The sequence below is a fragment of the Mesoplodon mirus genome (genome assembly GCF_964341445.2).
Source record: "Mesoplodon mirus genome assembly, chromosome: 18".
Classification (NCBI taxonomy): domain Eukaryota; kingdom Metazoa; phylum Chordata; class Mammalia; order Artiodactyla; family Ziphiidae; genus Mesoplodon; species Mesoplodon mirus.
Genome location: NC_138994.1, coordinates 7,407,722 through 7,432,568, shown reverse-complemented (window position 1 = coordinate 7,432,568; position 24,847 = coordinate 7,407,722). Strand labels below are relative to the sequence as shown.

Sequence of the window (24,847 nt, the reverse complement as noted above, 5' to 3'; positions counted from 1 at the left end):
TTAATTTTTAAAATTATGTTATTATATTATCTGATTATCCTCACTGGAATGTAAGCCCTATCAGAGACGGGATCTTTCCTGTCTCGTTCGCCGTTTAATCCTCAGGGTGAACCTGGGATTCGAAACTAAGTCTGACTCCAAAATCCGCGCTTTCAGCCACTACATCATGCTGCTATTTGGTAAAGAAAGCAGAGGATGGGCTTCTGCGTTTTCAGGCAAGCAAGAGGGCAAAAACAGGTACCCTACTGGGAGAAATGAGCAGGTGGAAAACATCCGGCTCTACGAGCGCAGCGCCCTCCCGCGACCTTTCTCTCCGGAAGCGTTTGCAGCCCTCTGGCGCGAGTGCGCACGCGCGACCGCCAGGGTCTCTCTCCGGGTCGCGCGCGAAGCGGGGACGTGAGGGAAGGTTCCGCCTCCAGGGTAGAAAGGCGCCTGCGCCGGTGGTGCTCCGGTCGGGACGCGCATATCTCGCTTCCTCCCTCCCTAACCTGTACGCGGGTGGGCGTGGGAGGAGGCGGGGAACACTGGAGGGGAGCGAGGGGGCGGGTGTCGCGGGAGGGAAGGAGCGAACCGGAGAGCGTCGTCCTGAGAGGAGTGAAGGCGGCAAAATGGCGGACCGCTTCTCCCGCTTCAACGAGGACCGAGACTTTCAGGTAAACACGGGCGTCGCCGAGGTCCGCGGAAGGCGCCGGCCGAGCCGGAACCTCCTCATCCCCCGCTCCCAGCTCGCTTTCTCTCCGGGGTCTGCTCCGGCTTCCGAACCGGCTCCCTTTTCTCCCTCCTCCGATTCCTCAAGGGGCCTCCCGGTTTGAGGCGAGGCCGCATCTCCTCTCACCCCGTATCCTCTTACCTCTTTACCTCAGGCCGCCGGGTTTACGGCCTCGGCCTGTTCGGGCTGCGGGTTTGGGAGCCCCAGCCTGGCTGCTGGGGGTGGGAGGAGGGCTGTGCTGCCCTCGGGTGTGCCCAGCGTGTTGCGGGCGCTGGGCTGTCTCCCAGGGGACACGGCGGTTGGGTTGGGGTGGGAGGGCTTGGGGCGAGTGTTGCTGAGACCGGGACTCCCGAACCCCTGGATTTTGCTCACACGGCTCGTCTTGGACTCCTTCCCCCTCTTTCCTCATTGTAACAGATAAATCCCTTTCATTGTCTATTTTTCCATATCCTCACCCGGAGAAAGAGGGCTTTAGTTATCAGACGCTTTCTTGGTTAGTCAGACATTGAGATTTCTCCGGGCGTAAATGTTGCTGTTGTCATTAGACCATTAAATGGGCTTGGAAAACAGTAAGTTACAGGATGATGGTCGATGTAAGCTTAGCCCCAAATCCTACCCCGAGAGATTTGTAAGAAGCGTCCAGATAATGGACTTTACAAGCAGGTGATGACTAGTACCAAAAGCTTGATTTTTCTTTCTTCAGTTGCAGACGTTGTATGGGAAAATGTCCTTGCCATGGCAAGCATTATTGAGGAAAAAATTAAGGCCAAATTAGAACAACACGTCTTTCGGCTGTTTCGAATACCTTCCATTTAAGCATTGTTACCGCAGCAGTCTCGGGTACTAAAAGGGATTTAGTAGAGGTGGACTATTTCTAGGGTAAAATACATCCTCAATCTCAAAGAAACCACTGCATTACTACCGCATATCCTGGCAACAGCAGTTTGGGTCGGGGGATGCCGAACTCAAATTATTAGCCCGCTACAGATCTTTCTCAGAGAAACACGGGAATACACGGGATAGGTTTCGGAAGGCAGTTTGAAGGCTTTGAATTCCCCGAGATGTTTGGGTTGGTAAATAAACAGGTAAAACAGTTAAGGCAACACTGTTACCAATCTAGTGCCTAGAACGCTTATGAGAAGTTTTGCAGCAGTGAGGGATCTGGGGCTGTTGAAAAGCCTTGTGATCATGCGCCTGCTGAGAGCTGCAGCACAATACAGGATCTCAGGGTGTTTAAGGCTATAATGCAGGTCCTGGGAAGTTGGAAGCAGTCAGTTCATGTTAGCCATTTGAACCCTGGGAAGGGTGGTTTTTTGTTTGTTTGTTTTAGGGAGCACCGTAAGACATGAGTAGGCTGCAAGATGTGTGGGATTTATTGGTAGTTTTTTAAGGAGACATGTTGGTAACTAAAATCCTCAAGAGGAGAGAATTTGAGGATCACTTAATAAAATTGAAAATAAATAATATGGACAACTAAGTTTTGAGGGGAAATGTTTGTCAACCACAGGATTTCAGCAGTCAAACAAACAGGATTTGCAGGGACTTGAAAGATTTTGAAAACTGGAGAGCAGAGTGTGAATGCCGTCACCTGAAAAACCCGAGAAAGCCTCTACTTTTTCAAGTAAGATGACTTTCTCTTCTGATGCTGTAGTTGAGTGTATATAAGATCTGCTTTTGGTGGCTTGGTAGTCCTTTGAAGATACTACATATATTTTATGTACTCCTTTTATATTGGAATACCCAATTCCTGCTGTATTGGGTCAGCCAGGTAAATATTGGGATTTAAAATTCAGATGTCCCAGCATTATGGATAAATAGGGCATTGGTAATGAAAAACTTTTAGACAATTACAGGATAATAAAACTTCTGTAAATTATTGTGCTAACATTAAAAAAATCATTCATTTAAAAATACTTAAAAGTACTGTTTTCTGGATGTTTTAATAAAAGGGAAAATACAGATTGATTTTCATTAATGATGTCATTTGATTTAGTTATTGGACAGAAGACATAATAGGATGCTCCTGCATATAGTATGTCTGAAACATTGTTCAAGGTCAGGTTATTCAAAATTAACTGTGGCCTTCTTTTAAGGCTTTAAGTGATAAATGAGGTGAAGCTAGTAAGTACACTTGAAAACAGATCCAAAGTAGGTTTCCAGACACAGTGCATAGATCCTGTTGCTTTAAACAGATCCTTTTCTAGCACTGGAAATTTTTCTGTGCCCCTTCTCTGGTAAGTTCTAGATGATTATCATTTTCTTTGCCTTTAATTTGGCAAGATAATTTAGAATTTCACTCTTTGCCAGTTTACCATCAAGTGCAAATTTTGGGGAGTTAGAATACTGTCTCTTGAATTTAGTATGGAGTCAGAGGTGGCTTCACTATTAGATTTTGTGAACACTTGAAGTTTCAAAGGTGTCTTGTATAATATAGTGAGGAGCTTAACTGGTATGCCACTTGAAGCACTTATGAATATAAAGAGTAATTATTATCAGGGACATATGTTTGAAAACATTTGATAACTTCATTTTAATAAACAGGTACTATTCTATGAGCTTTATGTGTGTTATCTCTTAATCTTCACAATAACTCTAGGAGGTAGGCACTCTTACTCTCATTTTCAAATGAGGCAGCTCAGGCACAGATAATTAAATAACTTGGCCAAGTATACGCAGCTGGTAAATGGCAGAACCTGGATTCAGACTCTGGCTTTTTGACTTTTGAACCTGTGCTCATGACCATTATCTCTACTGGCAATTATGTATTTTATATAACTGTAATCGAGTCATCAAATGTGTAGGATAAACTTACAGGTCAAAGAATAAATGAGCTTTTAGAGAGGTGATACAATTACAGTTTTTACTCTGTTCCGTTTTGTGCAGATCTGTTTCTCGTTGGTCTCCCAAGGCTTCTAGGGAGGCTCGTGACAGTGATAAGTTACACCTTGTCGTACAGGGTATATTGTTAACTTGTTTTAGTTCAGACATTCTTTTGTGTACCCCTTTTAAGTGGTATTTTATCTTTGGAAGTCTTTGTGGTATTTTATCTTTGGAAGTCTTTGTGATTTAGGCTGATGTATTTATTTTTTTAATGTTTTAAGAGTTTTAACTACTCCTTTAAGAATCTGACCTCAATTTCTGAATGAGACATGACTTCTGTCTACGTTTACCAGATTAAGGCATACTTGTTCACAGATTGAAATGTTACACAAACTAATGGAAAATAACATAGTATAATTTACAATATAGATGTGTTCAACACTTTGAACTACAAGTTCACTAAAGAAAGTATTATTTGTACAGTGATGTACAGCTATGAGGTGTACACACTGCTTAGCATTTAGTGGTTGCGCAGCTATTAATGATGATGCAGCTGAATGTTAGGAAATGTTCTTCAGCTTGTGTACCTGCAGAGGACTGGTGATTTAGAGTAGTCTCTCATTTCTTCTTGTTCTGAATGTACTCTGCATTTGATTTCTAATGAAAAGGAGCTACAATAATAGATCAGTGAGTGATAATGAGAGAAACAACTATCTTAAAGGTGATAATAAAAATGTAAAAATTACCCAAGAACTTCCTATAACCTATATAGTAATCATAATGGTACACAGCAATAAGCAAGTCATGTATTAGTTTTATGTGGTATGTTTGTAGGATTCCTTTTTGTGTTTCATATATGATACCAGGATGTGACCTTCAGATAATTCTTAATTGAGACCATTAAGTCGGGAGGTTTACAGTTTTAAAATATTTAGGTCATAAAATATATTAATATATTTTCTGTGTGGGTCTTTGTAATAGAGTTGGCATTCTAATGCAGGCATGCCAGAGATCACACATGGGCAAGTGTTCTAATCTCTGTTTCCTGTGTTTCCTATCATCTGAAAGATGCCACTAGCTATGAAAATCATTGTCACCTTTGCTTGGGAGACTGAAACTTATGCAAAATCATTACTGTTTCGTTTCCCATATACATTATGATAGGTGGAAAGGATTGGAACCAAGGCTGTACAAATTTCAAAATACTGATGATGAATTGGCATGATTATTATTAGCAAATGCAAAATTATTGGTTAGTATATTCTCAAGGGATCAAGAGTGACCAAAGAAAGGTCGGCATAGAGGAAAGCTCCCTGGTGGTGATTTGAAGGGTAGAGGGTATATATTTAAGGCAAAAGGCACTTAAAAACGTGGGGACATATTAAGGAATAACATCATAGAGACACTTATAATTTGCATTGAAGGGAGGATGGGGTTGGCGAGAAGTGTGATCATAGCGTTCCATGTGATGGTACCCTTATTTATTTGTTTTCAAAGTAGGCATGGAAGACCAAGAAGAAACAGATCTAGACAAGTATATCATTAGGCTGAGTGCCGTCAAAATTATAGAAAAATAGGTGTTCCTGTTGTATTCCTTCCTTTTAGTCTGTATGCGTCACAGAATTCTCATTAAAGTACTGCGAAGGATTCTTTTATCGCATTTTCTCAGGTCTTTAAGTTATATAACCACAACAAAAGTTTGTGACTTAATTTTTTTTTTAAACGTATATAATTAGCTCTCCTGATTGTGCTGCTTCATTGCTGAGATAATTTCCATATAAATTCAATCTATTTGGGTACATGATAAAATGAATAAAGGACAGTCTGTTTTCTTGATGTGGTCAAGATTACCATTTTTGGAAAAGTTGTAGCAGAAGTTCATGAAATCTTGAATTATGGATTTGAAACCCATGTAGAGGTTTCATTTTTGTTCTTGTGATTTAATAAGTTTCTAATATTTTATTAATGAAAATGGATTCCAGCTTGAGGTAGACATCCAGTTCTTGAATTCTATTCAAATTCCTTCCTGAAACAACTTGGTACTTTTGCTTGTATGCCTGGCATTCTCTTTTCATATTAGCATTGCCATTTAGTATTAAGTGAAAGCTGACTCATGGCAATTACCAAAGGAATTACAAATGACCACCACAAATCCTGAAAGAAGGCATTGATTTGATATTGCAGTGAATACCAGAAGATGTTGTAATGATTTTCCAGTTATAAAAAATGAATTGTCCATTTAACTTGGAAGTCTAACCAAATGTGCTTAATGCATACTGTATTAATCAGTGCAAAAAATTAAATACGCTCAGGCTGAATATACTGTGTTGTCATTCTTACACAAAATGATATCTTTGGGATTTAACATACACTTAGTATTTTATACTAATTTAGGAATGTATGGGGAAAAAAGTATAGCTAAAGTTGGTTTGGCATTGTACATAGGTTAATAGCACATAATTTTTAGTAAGTGCTATAGAAAGTAAGAAATTAAAGTTAGGACCCAAAACCACGAGTTTCCTGTTTCTTGCCTTAATTCTTCTTTTTACTGACAGTGTTAGGGTAAGATAAATCTTGTGTTTTGTGTCAGTCAAGCAACCAGAAAGTTATCTTTGTAATATTACATTTACTCTCATCTCATGAGGTTCCAATTTTTTGTCATCCTTGCCACTCCTTGGCAATTACATTGATTTCGAGAGGGAATTTCAATTTATTGCTGTGTTTTATAGAACTGAAATACAAAATAGCTCTCCAGGTTTAAAGTTGTAATAGAGAAAAGTCATTGATCATGGTGTTTTAAAAAATAAATAAATAAATTTATTTATATATTTTTGGCTGTGTTGGGTTTTTGTTGCTGCGCGGGGGCTTTCTCTAGCTTCGGCAAGCTGGGGCTACTCTTCGTTGCGGTGCGCGGGCTTCTCATTGTGGTGGCTTCTGTTGTGGTGGAGCACGGGCTCTAGGCGCGTGGGCTTCAGTAGTTGTGATGCTTGGGCTCAGTAGTTGTGGCGCGCAGGCTCAGCAGTTGTGGTGCACGGGCTTAGTTGCTCCGTGGCATGTGGGATCTTCCCATACTAGGGCTTGAACCCGTGTCCCCTGCATTGGCAGGTGGATTCTTAACCACTGCGCTGCCAGGGAAGTCCAATCATGTTTTGTATCTGACGTTTTAAATAATGATTTTTGGAAAAGTTGGTGTTCGTATCTCATGGTTCATGTAATAGTATTTTTCCAGAGTTGATGAGAGAAGAACAGCTTAATTTTTCACCCTCTTTATAGGCAGTACTGCTAAAAAATCAAGAAATTAATTTGATACTTTAGGTCTTGACTATAGAAGAAACTAAAGCTGATGCTTGTGGATTATACGCTGTAGTGTCAATAACTTCTCTTGTTGCTATGAGTAAAATTATGGAGTATTTTAAAAGGAGGGGCAAAAGTGGTTGAAAATTTAATTGGTTTAATACTACTTTAGGGTATCACCTGCACAAAAGATGCAAAGGAGTTTATTTACTTCAAGAATATTTTTTAGAATATAAGCTAATTTAAAAAATTGTTAAAACAGTATTTGAATAGGGGTTGTACTGAGAATAGTATGTATGATTATGTGGTGGAGTTGGTTAAGAAGTGGTGTTTTTCAAGGAGCTATTGTTTTAGCTGGAAAGATAACAAAAGTAATAATATTAAGTTTATTACACACAAGACTAGCATGATTATCAGATGAATAGTATTATAGTCAGTAAATGCAAAACCCTAAGGAAAAGAGAGAGCCCTTAAAATGGAATAACTAGGTGTGCCTTTATGAAGAAATTAGCATTTAAACTGGGTCTTGAAAGGTGGGTTTGCATCCTTGCAAAGGAAAAGACTGGGAGGCATTCAGTTGGAGAAAATAGGGTAAAAGTATAGAAGTGGAACTAGCAGAATTGGTTTTTTTAGGACAACGAATAAAAAAACATTGGGAGTAGGGGAAAAGTGAAAGCTGGGGATACAAAAGTAAGTTTATTTCAATGCTGTAGGCAGGCATGTACTGGCTATTTAAGGCGTTGTTTAAGCAAAGGGAGTAGACATAGGAAGATTGATTTAGACACAGTTGTGTTAGACGTGCTATACATGACAGTTAAAGCTGTGATAACCAGCCTCCGTTAACCAAAATTAATGTGAGTGGGGGCAAGGGAGTAGAGGGCGTATACAAGGGAGTGATTATAACAATGGGCGGTGTGGTTTTAAGCGTGGCAGAGAGATAAGTGAGGACTTTTGGGGTGGAGGGTAGAGGAAAAAAGTTGGATCAATGGATTGTAGGTTCTGATGGGGTTTAAGGCTTGTTGGAGTGGAGGTACTAGAGGGAATGAGCTGGAAGGACAGAAGGTTGTGGTGTTTGAAGTAGAGATTACGGAAGGGTTGAAATTGTTAGTAATGACCATGAGAGTGAAATGGCTAAGGTAGAATGGAGGTCAAGATCATTATAGGAAAGGAAGTTAGGGAACTGAGGCACCAGGGTGTTGCAAAATCATCTAACCTGGATATTAGAATGGTAATATTGTGTAGTTGCATACTGTCATGGTTTAATACGTGCCCTTGTATACATTCTTGTCTAATTCTCCCAGTAACTCAGCAAGATAAGTAGGATAGGTAGTAAGTCTTTCATAGATGAAGAAACTGAGGATAAATTAAGTATTTGCCTAGTACAGAGCTGAGTTTTGAACTTTAATCTTCTGATTTCTTTTGTACCATTCTTTCTGCTGTGGTACATAGTTTGGCCTCTTTTTGAGGAGATGAGTGTTGGTATTGTCTACATTATGCAAAGCATTGTTTCTTTTAATACATAGCAACATTTTCTACCAGTTAACTAACTGGTAGGAAATAGTTGGTATGCTTATCATTAAATATTTTTTTTCCCATAACATCTCAGCGTTACAAGCTTAATTGGTTCTTCATGACTTCTTGCTTGCCTTTCTTCTGTTTATAGGCCTACCAGAAATTCCATTCCATTTCCCGAACATTTATTGAGTGCCTGTTTGTTAGCACAGCATCATAAAAGGATAAGAAAAGAAGATTTTTAAAAAATTAGCCCATTTTGTTAATTTGTTCCAGTAAAAGAGTAGATGGCAGAGAAGAGTGGTACTTCTACTGGGTACTGTCAAATTAGGGTACCAAAAACTTATCCATGACCATTATGGCATGAAAAGTTGACTGCTGTGGAATCTAATGATGCTACTATCAGCTACTATTTTTTGAGTAGTTTTACATGCCAGGCCTTGTGCCAAGGCATTTTGGAGATATTTATCTAATCTAAGTAACCATCCAAACCAGGTGGTGGTATCCTTCATTTTACGGAAGAGAAAACTGAGAAATTGAGGCCACACGGTAAACTCAGTTTTGAACCTTGTTTTCTCCTAAAATATAACTTTTCCTGTCTTTCCTGATTGTTTCAAGTATAAGATACAAACGCACTAACTTGGTTTCTAAGACTCTTAAGCATCTGGTGCCATTGTAACAGGTGTATTTCTTTTCTTCCCCCTCATTGTCCTGTCCTGCCATCTTGTAGTTTATGTTATTATCTGGACATGCTAGGCTCTTTCATTGTTTTTTGTTTTTGCATATGCTCTTACCTGTCTGGAATTCCTACTACTTATTCTTTTTTAAAAAATATTTATTTATTTGGTTGCATCAGGTCTTAGTTTCGGCAGGCAGGCTCCTTAGTTGCGGCATGCGTGTGGGATCTAGTTCCCTGACCAGGGATTGAACCCAGGCCCCCTGCATTGGGAGCAGGGAGTCTTATCCACCGGCCCACCGGAGAAGTCCCCTTACCACTCATTCTTCAAGACTCAATTTGCTGTTGTCTCTGACGTCTTCCCTAGGCAGAGTTAGTTGCTTCATTTTCTGTGCTCCCGCAGCACTTTGGTCATATTTCAGTAACAACACTTTTGTTAGTAATAGTAGTAGCTAACAGTACAGAGTGCTCTCTGTTAGGAACTGTGGTATGCATTATTATCTCATGTAATCCCCTGGTAAGGTGGGTTTTATTTTTATCCCCATTTTACAAAAGAAAAACTTACCCACTTCATACAGCTAGTGAGTCGAAGAAGTAGGTTTCAAGTAGTTTGGACCAGTCTCAGCCTTTAACCACTGTGTTGTTTTATTTCTCCTATGGTATACTTTGTAATACTTATTATAATACTTATAATTTATCTCATCTCCCTGGACGTGGAACTCCTTGAATGCAGTCTTTCTTGTTTTATTCATTTTTCTAGTATTGAGTCAGGGTCTGGCACCTACAGGTTGCTCAGGTATTTGAATTAATGGTTAAGTAGAGGCATGTATGTAGGAAGGAAAGACTTCATAGAGTCTAAGAAGAATGTCCAGACTTGGTGGCTCAACTTCCTGCTGTGCTGTGGATTATCTAGGTTGAACTATTAGTTCTGTAACATCCTAAAGCCAGTTGAAGGATATTTCAAGTGTGGTGGTTGTCTTACGGAGAGTTATAAGCTCACTTTATTTTATATTGTATATAATTTCAGCAGTCTTTTAGTTGTGAGTTTCCTTTTGTGTAACACATTGTGCATACACATTGTTTTTCCTTGGACTAGTGCAGAATTTTTGTCAAACGTCTAAATAGATAGACATTTATCATACCAGCCAGTGGTGAAAAATAATAAGCATTGCTATGGGTCTCAGAGGACTTCTTTTTTTTTAATTAATTAATTTATTTTTTCTATCTATTTATCTGTCTATCTTTGGCTGCGTTGGGTGGGTCTTCGTTGCTGCTCATGGGCTTCAGTAGTTGTGCCACGCAGGCTCAGAAGTTGTGGCGCATGGGCTTAGTTGCTCCGAGGCACGTGGGATTTTCCTGGACCAGGGCTCGAACCCCTGTCCCCTGCATTGGCAGGTGGATTCTTAACCACTGTGCCACCAGGGAAGCCCCTCAGAGGACTTTTTAACTATTGTCTCCATATCTTTTTGAATGCCTCAAAAATTTACTGACTTTGCCTGCATTTCTGAAAAAGGTTGACTTCTCCTATGGGGTTTTAAAAAGTTCCTAATTTTTCAGTGTAATGAGTTTTTGGAAATGAGTCCTTTCTTGTTCTAGTAAAATTATCCAGAAAATTTGATATGTCAAACAGATGTACGTGTATTTTTATTTATTTATTTATTTACTTACTTTTTATTTATTTATTTTTTTTGCGTTACGTGGGCCTCTCACTGCTGTGGCCTCTCCCGTTGCGGAGCATAGGCTCTGGACGCGCAGGCTAAGCGGCCATGGCTCACGGGCCCAGCCGCTCCGCGGCACGTGGGATCTTCCCGGACCAGGGCACGAACCCGTGTCCCCTGCATCGGCAGGCGGACTCTCAACCACTGCGCCACCAGGGAAGCCCTGTACGTGTATTTTTAGACGAGTGTGTGATATGCTTATACCCTTGACTCAGTGTAATGTGTTTTCAAGTTCTTAGATATTTACTGAGATGGCTTAGCCAGTTATGTTTCCTACCAGATTACATAGAGTTAAGTTTAATAAGTGAATTTATTCTTCTGGGTTACTGACTGGCCTCAACAGTGCCTTAAAATAATAATTCATTATTTTGTAACTCTTTAAGTCTCAAAACCTATGCAGTAATACTGTAGTGTGATCATCTGGAATTTACAGCTGGGGAAACAGACCTAAGCCCAGAGAGTGGTTTGGTAATCTGCCCAAGGTTATACAGCTAGCAGATAGTAATGATTTGATTTCTGGTGTCTCTGACTTCAGAGATCTTTGGCTTTACAATAATGTACTGGAAGTCATTGGAAATCAGACTATATCATTAAGAAAACAGTAGTGAAGAACTGGGGTTTTTGAGGAATTGACCACAATGGTGTTTCTGTCTACTTTCTAAATAGAAATAAATTTTAAATATACTAATAAAATAACATCAATAATCCCCCAGAATGTCCTTTTCTTTTCTTTTTTCTTTTTTTTTTTTTTCTGGCCAAGTGGCTTGTGGGATCTTAGCTCCCCAACCAGTGATAGAACCTGGGCCCTTAGCAGTGAAAGCGTGGAGTCCTAACCACTGGACTGCCAGAGAAGTCCCAGAATGTCCATTTCTTTTTGGATAGGTTTTTCATCCTGAGACATTTTCTTTCTGAATTAAGGTAATACTAGAATTAGTTTATTTGGAATGAGTAGGGCAGAGGGAGACAGAGATGAATTCTCATATTGTTGACAGGAGGACTGTTTTTGTTCATAGATGAAATATGAAGCTGTTCTGTATGGCTCTGTCTGCTAAACAAAACTATTTTAGGTCCATGGCAGGTGGAATCAGCATCATTTATATGTTTTGTATTTAGAAAGTCCAGATTATAAACAAGTATGTTATTTGAGTTGTGATGTAGGGCTATGATTAATATATACACTTGGAGACATTAGACAATCTCTAAGGGGATAATGGTAAATACAGTACAAAAGATAAATTTTGGTTGGGGAGATTTGGAGCAGAGAGAGACAGGAACATCTACAGTATGCAGCTAAATAGCCAAAGCCAGGTGCTGAGATAGGGTTAGCATGAGTGGTACAATAAACTGCCAAAGGTAAAACTTTTAAACTTGGCTCATACCTAGTCTAGATGGGAAAAGCCAGACAGGATTTAAAATCTCAGTCTGTATAATCCTTGTGTTAATAATTGATTTGACTATTCAGATCAGAACTTTGGATCTGCTGACTTTGACTGTGAGTAATGTTTTTCATTATTTTTTTTTTTAAGAAATGGTATTAAATTTTAATAGTCATAGGAGGATGGAAGAGACTCACCTCTTTAGGGTCTTAAATATTGTGTTTTCCTATTTGAAATTATGGGCTGTTTTTTGTGATCCTTAAAGAATTGTCCCACACTTTTCTTTAGCTCTAATTTTCCCTATTAATTACCATATAGTTAATCACTGGAAAAGGTATAGCTGTGGGATTATGTGGATTCCGAAATTAGCACTGGTTAGCAAAAAACAAGATTATTTATATGGATAAATTTAGGGCAACTCCTGTCTCTATTTATATTTAAATGATCACTACAGCTAAATTTGTAATGAGAAGTTTCCACATTTGTCCTGTGCTTGGAAGCAGAATCCTTGACCTGTAAGGAACTAGAGCTACCGTGTACTTTAATGACATGCAGGTCAGTCAGGTTCTATTCATTTGTAGTTAGACCTACCACAAGTTGATACTTTTTTGAGAGAAGAAGCAGTTGAAGGAAAGTCAGCTGGGTGTATGTATACATGTATGTGCATTTAAAAATCTTTGACACATTTTTTGGTGTGTGCGTGTCTAATCTTTTTGAACTTACATTTCTGATCAGCATAAATGAAAAACTATATTTGAATTCTGAAAGCAGGTAATATTTAGAAAGGAAGAGTTGATTTAGACAATGGAATAAGTGTTCAAAGCAGTCATCATTGAAACCAAATTTTAAGAATGCTCTAACACAGGATCTGTGAATTTTCACTAGGATGACCCAGTGTTTGGTTTATGCTTCTTGTCCTGGCTAATTAATTACGATTAGCACTCCCTTTTACTCTCAGAGTGCCCTGGTTTGTATGATATGATCATTCTAGCTCTAACGGGATTTGAGAGATCTAAATGTGGTTTTGAAAGCAGGGTAAAGCAGAAAAAATTACTTCTCTTCAAATCCCTGTTGCTGTCTTCAGATAATCAGATGCCATACTGACTATTTTTGGAAAGAAGGATCTTACTAAGTTCATCTGAATGACTTGAAAAAACTTGTTGTGGGGGAGAGAGGCAAGAAATAAAATATCATCATCATCATCATCATCATCACTGCTACTACTATCATAGTTTGTGCCCTGGGAGTTTGAAATCACTTTTTATATCCCTTCCTTTCTTCTTCGTTTTGCTTTTCTAGTACGACATTCAGAAGGGACAAAAGGATTCAGAATGAAAAGTTAAACCACTTAACCTCAAAGACAACCACTATTTCCAATTATATGTGGGTTCTTTCAGAGTTACTTAATGTATACAAGCATTCTCCATTCTACCTTTCCAACGGTAGCATGCAAGCACATTTTTCAGCATTTTGATTGTTTTCTCATAATAATATGCTTTCAATAATAATAATAACTAAAAGATTTTTGTTTTTATTTTAAACTAATTTATTTTAAACTTACTTTAGACATATGGAATGGTCCCAAAAATAGTATGAAGGGTTTTGGTATATCACTCACCCAACTTCTCCTGCTACAGTATTTGTACAATAACCATAATATAATTATCAAAACTAGGAAATTAACGTTGGTAAAATAGTATTAACTAAACCATAGAGCTTATTTGAATTTTACCACTTTTTCTACTGATGTCCTTTTTCTGTTCCAGAATCCCATCCAGGATTCCACATTGATTACATTTAGCTATTCTTTGTCTCCTCTAATGTATAACACATCCTCAGTCTTTCCGTGTCTCTTGTGATAACTGGGTTTTTTGTTTTTAATTTTTATTTGGAGTATAGTTGATTTACAGTGTTGTGTTAGTTTCAGGTGTACAGCTATACATATACATATATCCACTTTTTTTTAAAAAAGATTCTTTTCCCATATAGGCCCTTACAGAGTATTAAGTAGAGTTCTCTGTGCTATACAGCAGGTTCTTATTAGTTATCTCTTTTATATATTGATAACTAGGTTTTGACTAACTCTGCTTTCTATAGGGAATATTATTTCAGAATTATGGAGGCAAGGTTATTTTTTTTTAATCTTTGGGCTTTGTATGGGAATACAGTGGAAGAATATGGGACTAAGAATCAGAAGCCTTTTTGAATTTGTGACAATCTCTGTATCCGTTTATGTATCAGTTCTCTTGTTTGTAAAATAGGGATGATAAAAAAAAAAATCCCCTAAATTCAGCTGATTCCCAAATCCTGTATTGAGTATCTCCTGAGCTTATCCTAATAACCTTAGGGTAAGGTTTCTAAAGGTATTTTATAAAGCTCAGAGAAGCTGTACATGTCTGTATGTATGGAGTTGTGTTGACCCTTCCCAAAACTTTTTTATTTTAAATAAACGTTTTATTTTAGTACAGTTTTAGATTTACAGAAAGATTGCTAAGATGGTACAGAGTTCATATATATACACATAACACCTCATATACTTTGTGCCCATTTTCCCCTGCTGTTAACATTTTACATTAGCGTGGCATATTTGTACCAATGAGCCAATGTTGATGTAGTCGTCGTCGTAGTCGTCGTCGTCGTCGTAGTCGTAGTAGTTAGTAGTTAGTAGTAGTGGTAGTGGTAGTAGTAATAGTAGTGGTAGTAGTACTAGTGGTAGTAGTACTAGTGGTAGTAGTACTAGTGGTAGTAGTGGTGGTGGTGGTGGTGGTAGTAGTAGTAGTAGTACTAGTGGTAGTAGTGGTGGTGGTGGTGGTGGTGGTGGTGGTGGTAGTAGTAGTAGCAGTAGTAGTACTAGTAGTAGTAGCAGTAGTAGTACTAGTACTAGTACTACTAGTAGCAGCAGCAGCAGCAGCAGCAGCGTTTGGCTGCACGGAGAAGCATGTGGGATCTTAGTTCCCCGACCAGGGAACGAACCCGCGCCCCCTGCATTGGAAGCGTGGAGTCTTAACCACGGGACGGCCAGGGAAGTCCCTTGATACATTATTATTAACTTTATTCAGATATCCTTAGTATTCCCCTAATGTCCTTTTTCTATTCCAGGATCCCATACAGGATATCACATTACATTTAGTTGTCATGGCTCCTTAGATTCTTCTTGACATTGAGCAAAATGAGTTAGTGTTGTAATTGTCATTAATTTTGAGTAATTAACAATAAGTATTTCAATTTATCTTAAGTACCTATATATATATTATGTTTATTGTATATTTAATCTTTTAAAGCAAACTGTTTGACTTGTACATTTGTGTTTGGGACATTGTTAGATAAATTTATGACTTACTTGATATAAAAGCCTTCATTAGGATCCAAAATTTAACATTGTTCCTATAGGTAAGAAAGATTTGCTTTAAATGATCTGTTTCGGGGGAAACAAGGGACTACTTGCTTCCTTTGCTAAAGAAAAAGGAAGAGTTTCATATATCTTCTTTGACCACCTTCATGCCCAACAAAAATATAGTCCTTCTTAACTCTTCTTTGAGGAAGGAGCCATCTAGTCTTCAAGGCAGTTCCCTCCAAATCTCCATTGTCTTTGATCTTTTCCAGCTCCCCCTTTGTTTTCTGTATATTTGGTCCTCCTCGCACCTCCCTAAAAAAAAATCATAATAAACAGTTTTCAAAAGCCAACCTTACTATACCACTCTCTTTCTTAAAGACCTCTACTAGCTGCATATAGCGTAAATCATAGATCAGAGAATAAATCCTGTGCTCTACAAAGCCAGCCTTATACTTTTCAGTGGAAGAGTCTCCACACTCCACCTGCACCTGGCTATGATCCAGCCCCCCTTCCACTTTGAAGTCTTGCTTGATACTCCTAGTCTATGCTCCCCCAGCTCTTCATTTACATCTCTGTTATGGCACTTAACCATATTGTAATTCACTGTTTAGCTATTTCCTTCTCCATAAGGCATATTCCTTAAGTCCAGGCACTCTTTCTTTATCTGTGTGTCCTGTGCCGGAACACTTCCTAGTAAATGACAAAAAATTAGTGAATATTATGTGTTGGGTTAGAATAACATGTCCTTTTATGTAAATAAAGAGAGAAGAGGCTTGTTTATACAAGGTGATTTTTTAACTGTTGTAAGGACTCAGTATTTCCACATCCTTGCCCTTGTCCCCTAATTTTTTCAGTCTTTTGAAGGTGATTTGTGGGATTCCCTGGTTGTCCAGTGGTTAGGACTCAGTGCTTTCATTGTGGTGGCCTGCGTTCAATCCCTGGTCGGGAAACTAAGATCCCACAAGCTGTGTGGTGTGGACGGAAAAAAAAGGTGATTTGCACTGTTCAAATTATGCCCTTAATGGGGTGTTTTTTGTAAAATACTTTTTCCCAGACATTCTGTTAACTCAACTTGTAGGTAGAACTTTAATCTTATACCTAGATATAGCATGTAGTCCAGTAGCCTCTTGTCACAGGTAAGGAATCTTTGTGCTAATAACGTCTTTAATTTTTTAGAACATTGTGCCCCTTTTATTAAAATGTATTATTAAAAACAGTAAACAGGGAGTTTTCTGTGTGTGTGCTTGAGGCAAGAGGGGTGCACTCCTGCTGCACTGGCTACAGGAGTTGGGGGGTGAGCTTGGCAGTGACGTGGTGCCCTCACATGACTGGGAGCGGCAGAGCAAAGCAGCCTTCATCCCTCCAGGGGAAGTGGAGCAGGTCTGTGGGTATAAGTGTTGTGGCAGTGCACTCGTGGCGAGAATCGGAGAAGCAAGAGACAGCAAGGATAGGCCTAGGAAAATGAAGAAATGGAGCAGCCCATGCAGAATGGAGAGGAAGACCCCCCTTTGGGAGGGGGCGAAGGCCACCAGCCAGCAGGAAATAATACACAGGGAAAGGCTCACCGAGTTGCCTGTAACTTCCAGTGGGCCATACCCAGTAGACAGGTCAGTGATGGGATGGGTGGAGATGGAAATGTTAATGGACGGGATGAGAGAAATCAGGAGAAAACTTGGGGAGCTGCAGTTGAGGAATTGTGTTTGTATACTTGTAGGGGAGCCCTCTAATCACCATGACCATCATGATGAATTTGCCTTATGCCTTGACTCCTGCCATTTCCCTTGAGATTAATACTGTGATTCCCAATGTTGTTTTCTTTTTCCTTGCATTTTCCTGATATGCCTTTACTGATCCCTTTGCCGTGAACCTTATGTGATTTCCATGTGTCAGGTGTTACCAGCTTCTAATTAGAGATTGCCTTGGCACCCAATCTTAAGTTTCTGTCAACAGTACAGTTTCACCCATTCGCCTGGAAAAATGTAAAGTTAATAAAGCAATTAAAAAGTTTTTAACAAGCAAAAAAAAAAAAAAAAAACCCAAAACGAAAACAGAACAAGTAGTACAAATGTGAAAGTGGATATTGTTTAAAAGTTCAGGCTACATTGTAACAAAGTAAAAAGTGAAAGAAAGTGCTGCATTCTCCATTTCATTTCTTAGAGGTAATCATTGTTATCAACTTAACAATTTTGTAGTCAGGTTTTTTTTTAAAATAAATTTATTTATTTATTATTTATTTTTGGCTGCGTTGGGTCCCCATTGCTGCATGCAGCTTTCTCTAGTTGCGGCGAGTGGGGGCCACTCTTCATTGCGGTGCGCAGGCTTCTCACTGCAGTGGCCTCTCGCTGCGGAGCTCGGGCTGTAGGCATGTGCGCTTCAGTAGTTGTGGCTCACAGGCTCTAGAGCGCAGGCTCAGCAGCTGTGGCGCATAGGCTTAGCTGCTCCGTGGCATGTGGAATCCTCCCGGACCAGGGCTCAAACCCGTGTCCCCTGCATTGGCAGGCGGACTCCCAACCACTGCGCCACCAGGGAAGCCCTGTAGTCAGGTTTTTAAATGGACATACTGTTTTGAAGAAATGCTTTAGAAATTTTGACTATGGGTTTACTCAAGTTATTAACTTTTTTGTTGCTACTTATAAAAAATATATAGACTTTATTTTTTAGAGCAGTTTTTTTTTTTGTTTGTTTGTTTGTTTTTTTTTGCGGTACGCCGGCCTCTCACTGTTGTGGCCTCTCCCATTGCGGAGCACAGGCTCCGGATGCGCAGGCTCAGCGGCCATGGCTCACGGGCCCAGCCGCTCCGCGGCATATGGGATCCTCCCGGACCGGGGCACGAACCCGTATCCCCTGCATCGGCAGGCGGACTCTCAACCACTGCGCCACCAGGGAGGCCCTTAGAGCAGTTTTAGATTCACAGCAAAGTTGAGCTCAAAGTTCAGAGTTCCCATATATCCATTCCCCCCTTCACATCAACTGTCATCAGCAATTCCCACCAGAGTGGTACATTTGTTACAAGAGGTGAACCAGCATTGACACACGATTATCAACCAAGGTTGTAGTTTACATTAGGGTTCACTCTTGGTGTAGTTCAGTGGTTTTAACAAATGTAGTGTAATGACCTGTATCCACCATTATAGTATCATACAAAACAGTTTCACTGTCCTAAAAATTTCCTATGCTCCATCTATTTATCCCTTCTTCCCCTTTAAGCCCCTGGCAACCACTGTTTTGTTTTGTTTTGTTTTGTTTTTAACTGTTTCCATAGTATTGCTTTTTCCAGAATGTTACATATTTGGAGTCATAACAGTTTATAACCTTTCAGGTTGGCGTCTCTCACTTAGTATTAATAATATGTGTTCAAGATACCTCTGTGTCTTTTTGTGGCTTGATAGTTCATTTCTTTTTTAGTGCTGAATAATATTCTATTGCATGGATGTACCACGGTTAATCTGTCCATCTATTCGACATCTTGGTTGTTTCCAAGTTATAGCAATTATGAATAAAACTACTATAACTGTCATGTGCAGGATTTTGTTTGATATAAGTTTTAAATGCATTTGGATAGATACCAAGGAATGCAATTGCTGGATCGTGTGGTAAGGCTATGTTTAGTTTTGTAAGAAACTGCCAAACTATCTTCCAGAGTATTATTTTGCTTTCCCACCAGCAGTGAATGAGAATTCCTGTTGCTCCCACATCCTTTCTAGCATTTGGTGTTTTCAGTGTCTTGGATGTTAGCTATTCTAATATGTAGTGGTATTTCATTTTAACTTGCAATTCCCTAACGAAATAAGATGTTGAGCACCTTCTCATATACTATTTGCTATATGTATATTTTTTTTGATGAGGTATCAGTTTAGATATTTTGCTCAGTTTTTAATTGAGTTGTTTTCTTATTGTTTGAGTTCTTTGTATATTTTGGATAATAGCCCTTTATCAGATGTGGGTTTTTTGCAGATATTTTTTCCTGATTTGTGCCTTGTCTTCTTATTCTCTTGACAGTGTCTTTCACAGAGCAGAAGTTACACATTTTAATAAAGTGCAAACTTATCAATTATTTCTTTCATGCATCATGCCTTTGGTGTAGTATGTAAAAAGTCAATACCAAACCCAGGGTCACCTAGATTATTGCTAGCTTTTACTTGATTTTCATGTCATCACGTTTATTTTGGTGGTAGATGAAAGATGTTTTATGCTTCACCACCAAGGATTATTGGCTTTGTGGTTAACATTTTGCTTTTGTGGAAATTGATGGTAATTATGTTTTTGTAGTAACAAATTTTAAATGTCAGCCTTTCTTTTCCTATAGGGTACATTTAATTCAGTTTAAATCTGCAAATTCATGGACTTTTAGACCAAGAAACAGCATAAAAGACTGTCTAGTTCAAATTCTTCATTTTAAAAATGAGTGCAGAATGGATGAGAACTATAACATGATTTGTATGAGATCAAACAGCAAATTAGTAATAAAAATAGGACTTAGGGCTTCCCTGGTGGTGCAGTGGTTGAGAGTCTGCCTGCCGATGCAGGGGACACGGGTTCGTACCCCGGTCCGGGAAGATCCCACATGCCGCGGAGCGGCTGGGCCCGTGAGCCATGGCCACTGAGCCTCCGCGTCCAGAGCCTGTGCTCCGCAACGGGAGAGGCCACAGCAGTGAGAGGCCCGCGTACCGCAAAAATAAATAAATAAATAAATAAATAAAATATAAAAGAAGTGTTACGGTGAATATCATCTGCAATTTAAATTTGTAATAGCTGTGGAAAATGTGATATTCTTCTCCCAGTGTTCCCCCTCTTACCTTTTCCTTCTGGGGAAAAAAGTCACAAAGTAACGCAGCATAATACATAACTATACTTATTTATTTATTGTTTAAACATTTTTTAAAATTATTTTTTATTGGAGTATAGTTGCTTTACAATGTTGTTAGTTTCTACCGTACAGCAAAATGAATCACCTATACGAATCCCCTATCCCCTCTTTCTCAGATTTCCCTCCCATGTAGGTCACCACCGAGCACTAAGTAGAGTTCCCTGCTCTACACAGGAGGCTCTCATCAGTTGTCTACTTTATACATAGTATCAGTAGTGTATATACGTCAGTCCCAATCTCCTAGTTCCTCCCACCACCCACTTCCCCCTTGGTATCCATAAGTTTGTTCTCTATGTCTGTGTTATAACTATATGTATTTTTGAATCGACACCATTTAAAATACATTTCTGGGGAAGTATTTTATTTATTTATTTATTTATTTATTTATTTTTGTGGTACGCGGGCCTCTCACTGTTGTGGCCTCTCCCGTTGCGGAGCACAGGCTCCGGACGCGCAGGCTCAGCGGCCACGGCTCACGGGCCCAGCCGCTCCGCGGCATGTGGGATCTTCCCGGACCGGGGCACGAACCTGTGTCCCCTGCATCGGCAGGCGGACTCCGAACCACTGCGCCACCAGGGAAGCCCCTGGGGAAGTATTTTAAAATCTATTTTAAAGTGGTATTGATTCAAAAATACATATAGCTTTCATTTTAAATATTGAGAGGTAAACACAAAATGATTATGATTTCTGTTAGGGTATGAGTATTAGAGTAGTTAAGTATAAAATTCAAAAGAAAAAACATGCAGTTAAAAACAGGGCCTCCATCTCATCTCTTGTCTCTTAGACACTTAGATTTCTGAGTTAACCTCTAGAATCAGCCTCGTATGTATTCTAGAGCTGTCTATGCATGTTTTTTTACTTTGTTTTATTTAATTTTAAAAACTATCATAGAGTAATATTGATTTTTATTTTAACACATGTATAGATGCAAGTAACTACCACTATAGTGTGTTTACAGAATAGGATTTAAGCTTTTTTAATGCTTAAAAATATTTTTTTTAAGGGTGGAAATGTAGAAATACTGGCTTTTCCCACCCTTTTTCAAAAAATCAAAGTATAATTAAGATATAGTGAAATTCACCCACTTTATTTATTTATTTATTTATTAAAAATGGAAGGATAGTTCATTTACAGTGTTGTTAGTTTCAGGTGTACAGCAAAGTGATTCAATTATACATATAAATATTCTTTTTCAGATTATTTTCCATTATAGGTGAAATTTACCCATTTTAAATGTGTATAGTTTGTGTTTTAACAAAATGTATCATAGGGGACTTCCCTGGTGGTCCAGTGGGTAAGACTTCACCTTCCAATGCAGGGGGCCCAGGTTCAATCCTTGGTTGGGGAACTAGATCCTACATGCATGCCACAACTAAGAGTTCATATTGCCGCATCTAAGAAGTCCTGTGTGGCAACTAAGACCCGGCGCAGCCAAAATAAATAAATAAATAGGTAAATAGATAAATAAATAAATAAATACTTTAAAAAAATGTATCATAATGTAGCCACCACCACAGTCAGTCTACAGCCCGTCAACCACCAGTCAGTTTTCTTTTCTCTAATTTTGCTTTTTCCACATGCTGTATAAACAGAATGACACAACTTCTTCAGTATGGTTTCTTTCACTTAGCATAATGTGTTTGAAATTCATACATGTTGTTGCTTATATGAATAGTTTGTTCCTTTATATTGCTGGAAAATAGTCCATTGTATGGGTGAACCATAGTTTTTAAATCCATTTCCCAGTTGAGGGACATTTAAGTAGTTTCCAGACATTCACAGGCAGGTATTGTGTGAATGTAGGTTTTTCCTTTTACTTGTGTAAATACCTAGGGACAGTATTGATGGGTTATTTGGTAAGTGTATGTTTAAGTTTATAAGAAACTGCCAAACTGTTTTCTAAAGTGGCTGTACCATTTTACATTCCCACCAACAATCTATGAGAGTTTCTGTGCAATTTCATCAGCACTTGACATTGTTGGGTTTTTTTTTAAGCTATTTTAATAGGTGCATAGTGGTATCACCTTGTGATTTTAGTTTGTATTCCCCTAATGATTAATGATGTTGAGTGCTTGCCATCTATATATATTCTTTGGTGAAATGTCTGTTTAAATCTTTGCTTACTTTAAAACTGAGTTTTCTTATCATTGTGTTTTGAGAGTTCTTTATGTATTTTGGATACAGGTCTTTTGAGATTTGTGAATATTTTCTCCCAGTCCAGGTTTTCAATTTTTTCTTTTATAGATTGTGCTTTTGGGGTTGTATCTTAAGAAATCTTTGTCTCGCCTGAGGTCACCAAGATTTTCTCCTGTATATTTCTTCTAGAAATTTTATAGTTTTAGGTTTTACATTTAGGTCTGTGATACATTTTGAGTTATATTTTTATTATGGTGTGCGGTATGGATTGAGGCTCATTTTCTTGCATATGAATACCTAGTTCTAGCACCATATATTGAAAATACTTATTTCTCTGTTTTTGAACCTTTGTCGATCAATTAATCATAAATATTGTAAATCTACTGTACTTCAAAAAAACATAAATGTATGGATCTTTTCCTGGACTCAAACTGTATTATTAATGCTCTTTTGTATTGTGTTAGATAGATGCAGAATGATTTGAAAACTTAGCTGTGTTTATAATCTGGTATTTATGGACAGTAATTTGTAGGGAATTCTCTGGTGGTCCAGTGCTTAAGACTTTGCGCTTTCACTGCCACCCCGGGTTCAATCCCTGGTCGGGGAACTAAGATCCCACATCCCGTGCGGTTCGGCCACCGAAAAAAAGATTTTGCTAATGATTCATGATCTATTTGGAAAAACTTGAGTTATTTATCGTGTACTAAGGATGAACTGGAATGGGTTTTCCCAGATGGCATTTTCTTTTTTGTAGAATTACTTGGTAGTTCACTAATAATATCTGTTTAAGTGTTTGTGCTTTTATTATATCATTTTTGATAGTGATAAATTTGGGAGCAGTTCTCTTTTGATTTGAAACACGGTTGTCCTAAGTTAAATACTCTAAAGATTTAATTATTTTAAAAATAGTACCCAATTATTGTTGGTAGTTGGAGATATTCTTTTTTTTTTTTGCGGTACGCGGGCCTCTCACTGCTGTGGCCTCTCCCGCCGCGGAGCACAGGCTCCGGACGCGCAGGCTCAGCGGCCATGTCTCACGGGCCCAGACGCTCCACGGCACGTGGGATCCTCCTGGATCGGGGTGCAAACCGGCGTCCCCTGCATTGGCAGGCGGACTCTCAACCACTGCGCCACCAAGGAAGCCCAAGATTATTCTTTTATAATTAGATCATATCAAGCTATAGAATGAAAGAGAATTATGAGATTTGGCTGGACATTGGTGTTCTATAATACTGTGAGGTTTGAGTTAATCTTATTATCTGGGTATTTATTATTTAGGAATTTAGCTGTACTTTGCAATTAACACCTTTTAAAGTAACTGTTAAACTTTTAAATGTTGGAATAGAAGTTAAAATGCCAAGAGGTAGGTGTTATTTTAAAGAGATCGTTGGACAAAATATTGAAGATTAAGACAGACTTTCAAGATTGATAGCTATTTTTTCACATTTTAGTATTTGTTGATGATTGCTTTTTCTTATTCTTGGAAGGAATACCTACTCTTAAATCCTATTCCATTTTTTTTTTTTTTTTTGCGGTACGTGGGCCTCTCACTGTTGTGGCCTCTCCCGTTGTGGAGCACAGGCTCCAGACGCGCAGGCTTAGCAGCCATGGCTCACGGGCCCAGCAGCTCCGCGGCATGTGGGATCTTCCCGGACCGGGGTACGAACCCGTGTCCCCTGCATCGGCAGGCGGACTCTCAACCACTGCGCCACCAGGGAAGCCCAATCCTATTCCATTTTTAAGATTAGCTTTTTGTCTTTGGAAACCCCACTCCTGTCCTATTACTCCTTTCTTTTTTTGGATAGACTCTAGCACACAGTTTTATTATTTTTAATGTGGTAAAATACACATAACAAAAATTTTCATTTTAATTATATTAAAGTGCACAGTTCAGTGGCATTAAATACATTAACAATGTTGTACGACCATTATCACCACCGTCTAGTTGCAGAACTTTTTCTTCACTACAAGACCACCATTCTTCTCCTTAGGGACTTCACATTCTGGTGAGGGAAACAAGTAACCTAATGTTTATGATACGGTGTGACAAACTATATGTTAGAGCTTGCTATCATTAAACTTTATTCTTTCAACTGCAATTTTACTTTGAAAAAGCAAAGTAATTTTTGGTTAGGTTAACATTCAAGTTGTCATACCACTCCACACCTGAATTAAATTTAGGCTAGACTGAAGTCTTTAGTCTTTTGACTTAGGTCAGTTCAGAACTCACAAATCCTCATGCCGTCTACTTTGTAACACGAAGGAAACCGGAAAATTGATACTCTGATTTAAAGCCAAATTATGGGCTCTTCATTTCTCATGGAGCAGAGAAAACCAGGATTAGAGAGAATTTCCTAGTTGTCTGCACCTATCCTCAATTGAGCTGTTTTGACTTATTCTAGTTG

The 24,847-nt window shown here is 38.8% G+C and overlaps 1 protein-coding gene and 1 pseudogene across 7 annotated transcripts in view; both read left to right on the top strand.

The window, feature by feature from the left end:
* Positions 1–371: 371 nt before the first annotated feature.
* Positions 372–24,847, top strand: part of GPATCH8 (G-patch domain containing 8) — a 104,419-nt gene continuing 79,943 nt past the window's right edge. For 3 of the 6 annotated variants that reach the window (XM_082605072.1, XM_082605073.1, XM_082605074.1), the window contains exon 1: positions 373–653. In XM_082605072.1, the coding sequence (XP_082461198.1) occupies positions 609–653 (45 nt within the window). In that variant the 5' untranslated portion in view covers positions 373–608. Of the gene's footprint in view, positions 654–2,216; positions 2,331–24,847 lie in introns of those variants that run through there. The other 3 variants (XM_082605075.1, XM_082605076.1, XM_082605077.1) reach the window with 2 other exon arrangements.
* LOC309794208 (protein BEX3-like) lies at positions 16,846–17,224 on the top strand (annotated as a pseudogene). The gene has a single exon. The product of its transcript is annotated as a protein BEX3-like (transcript).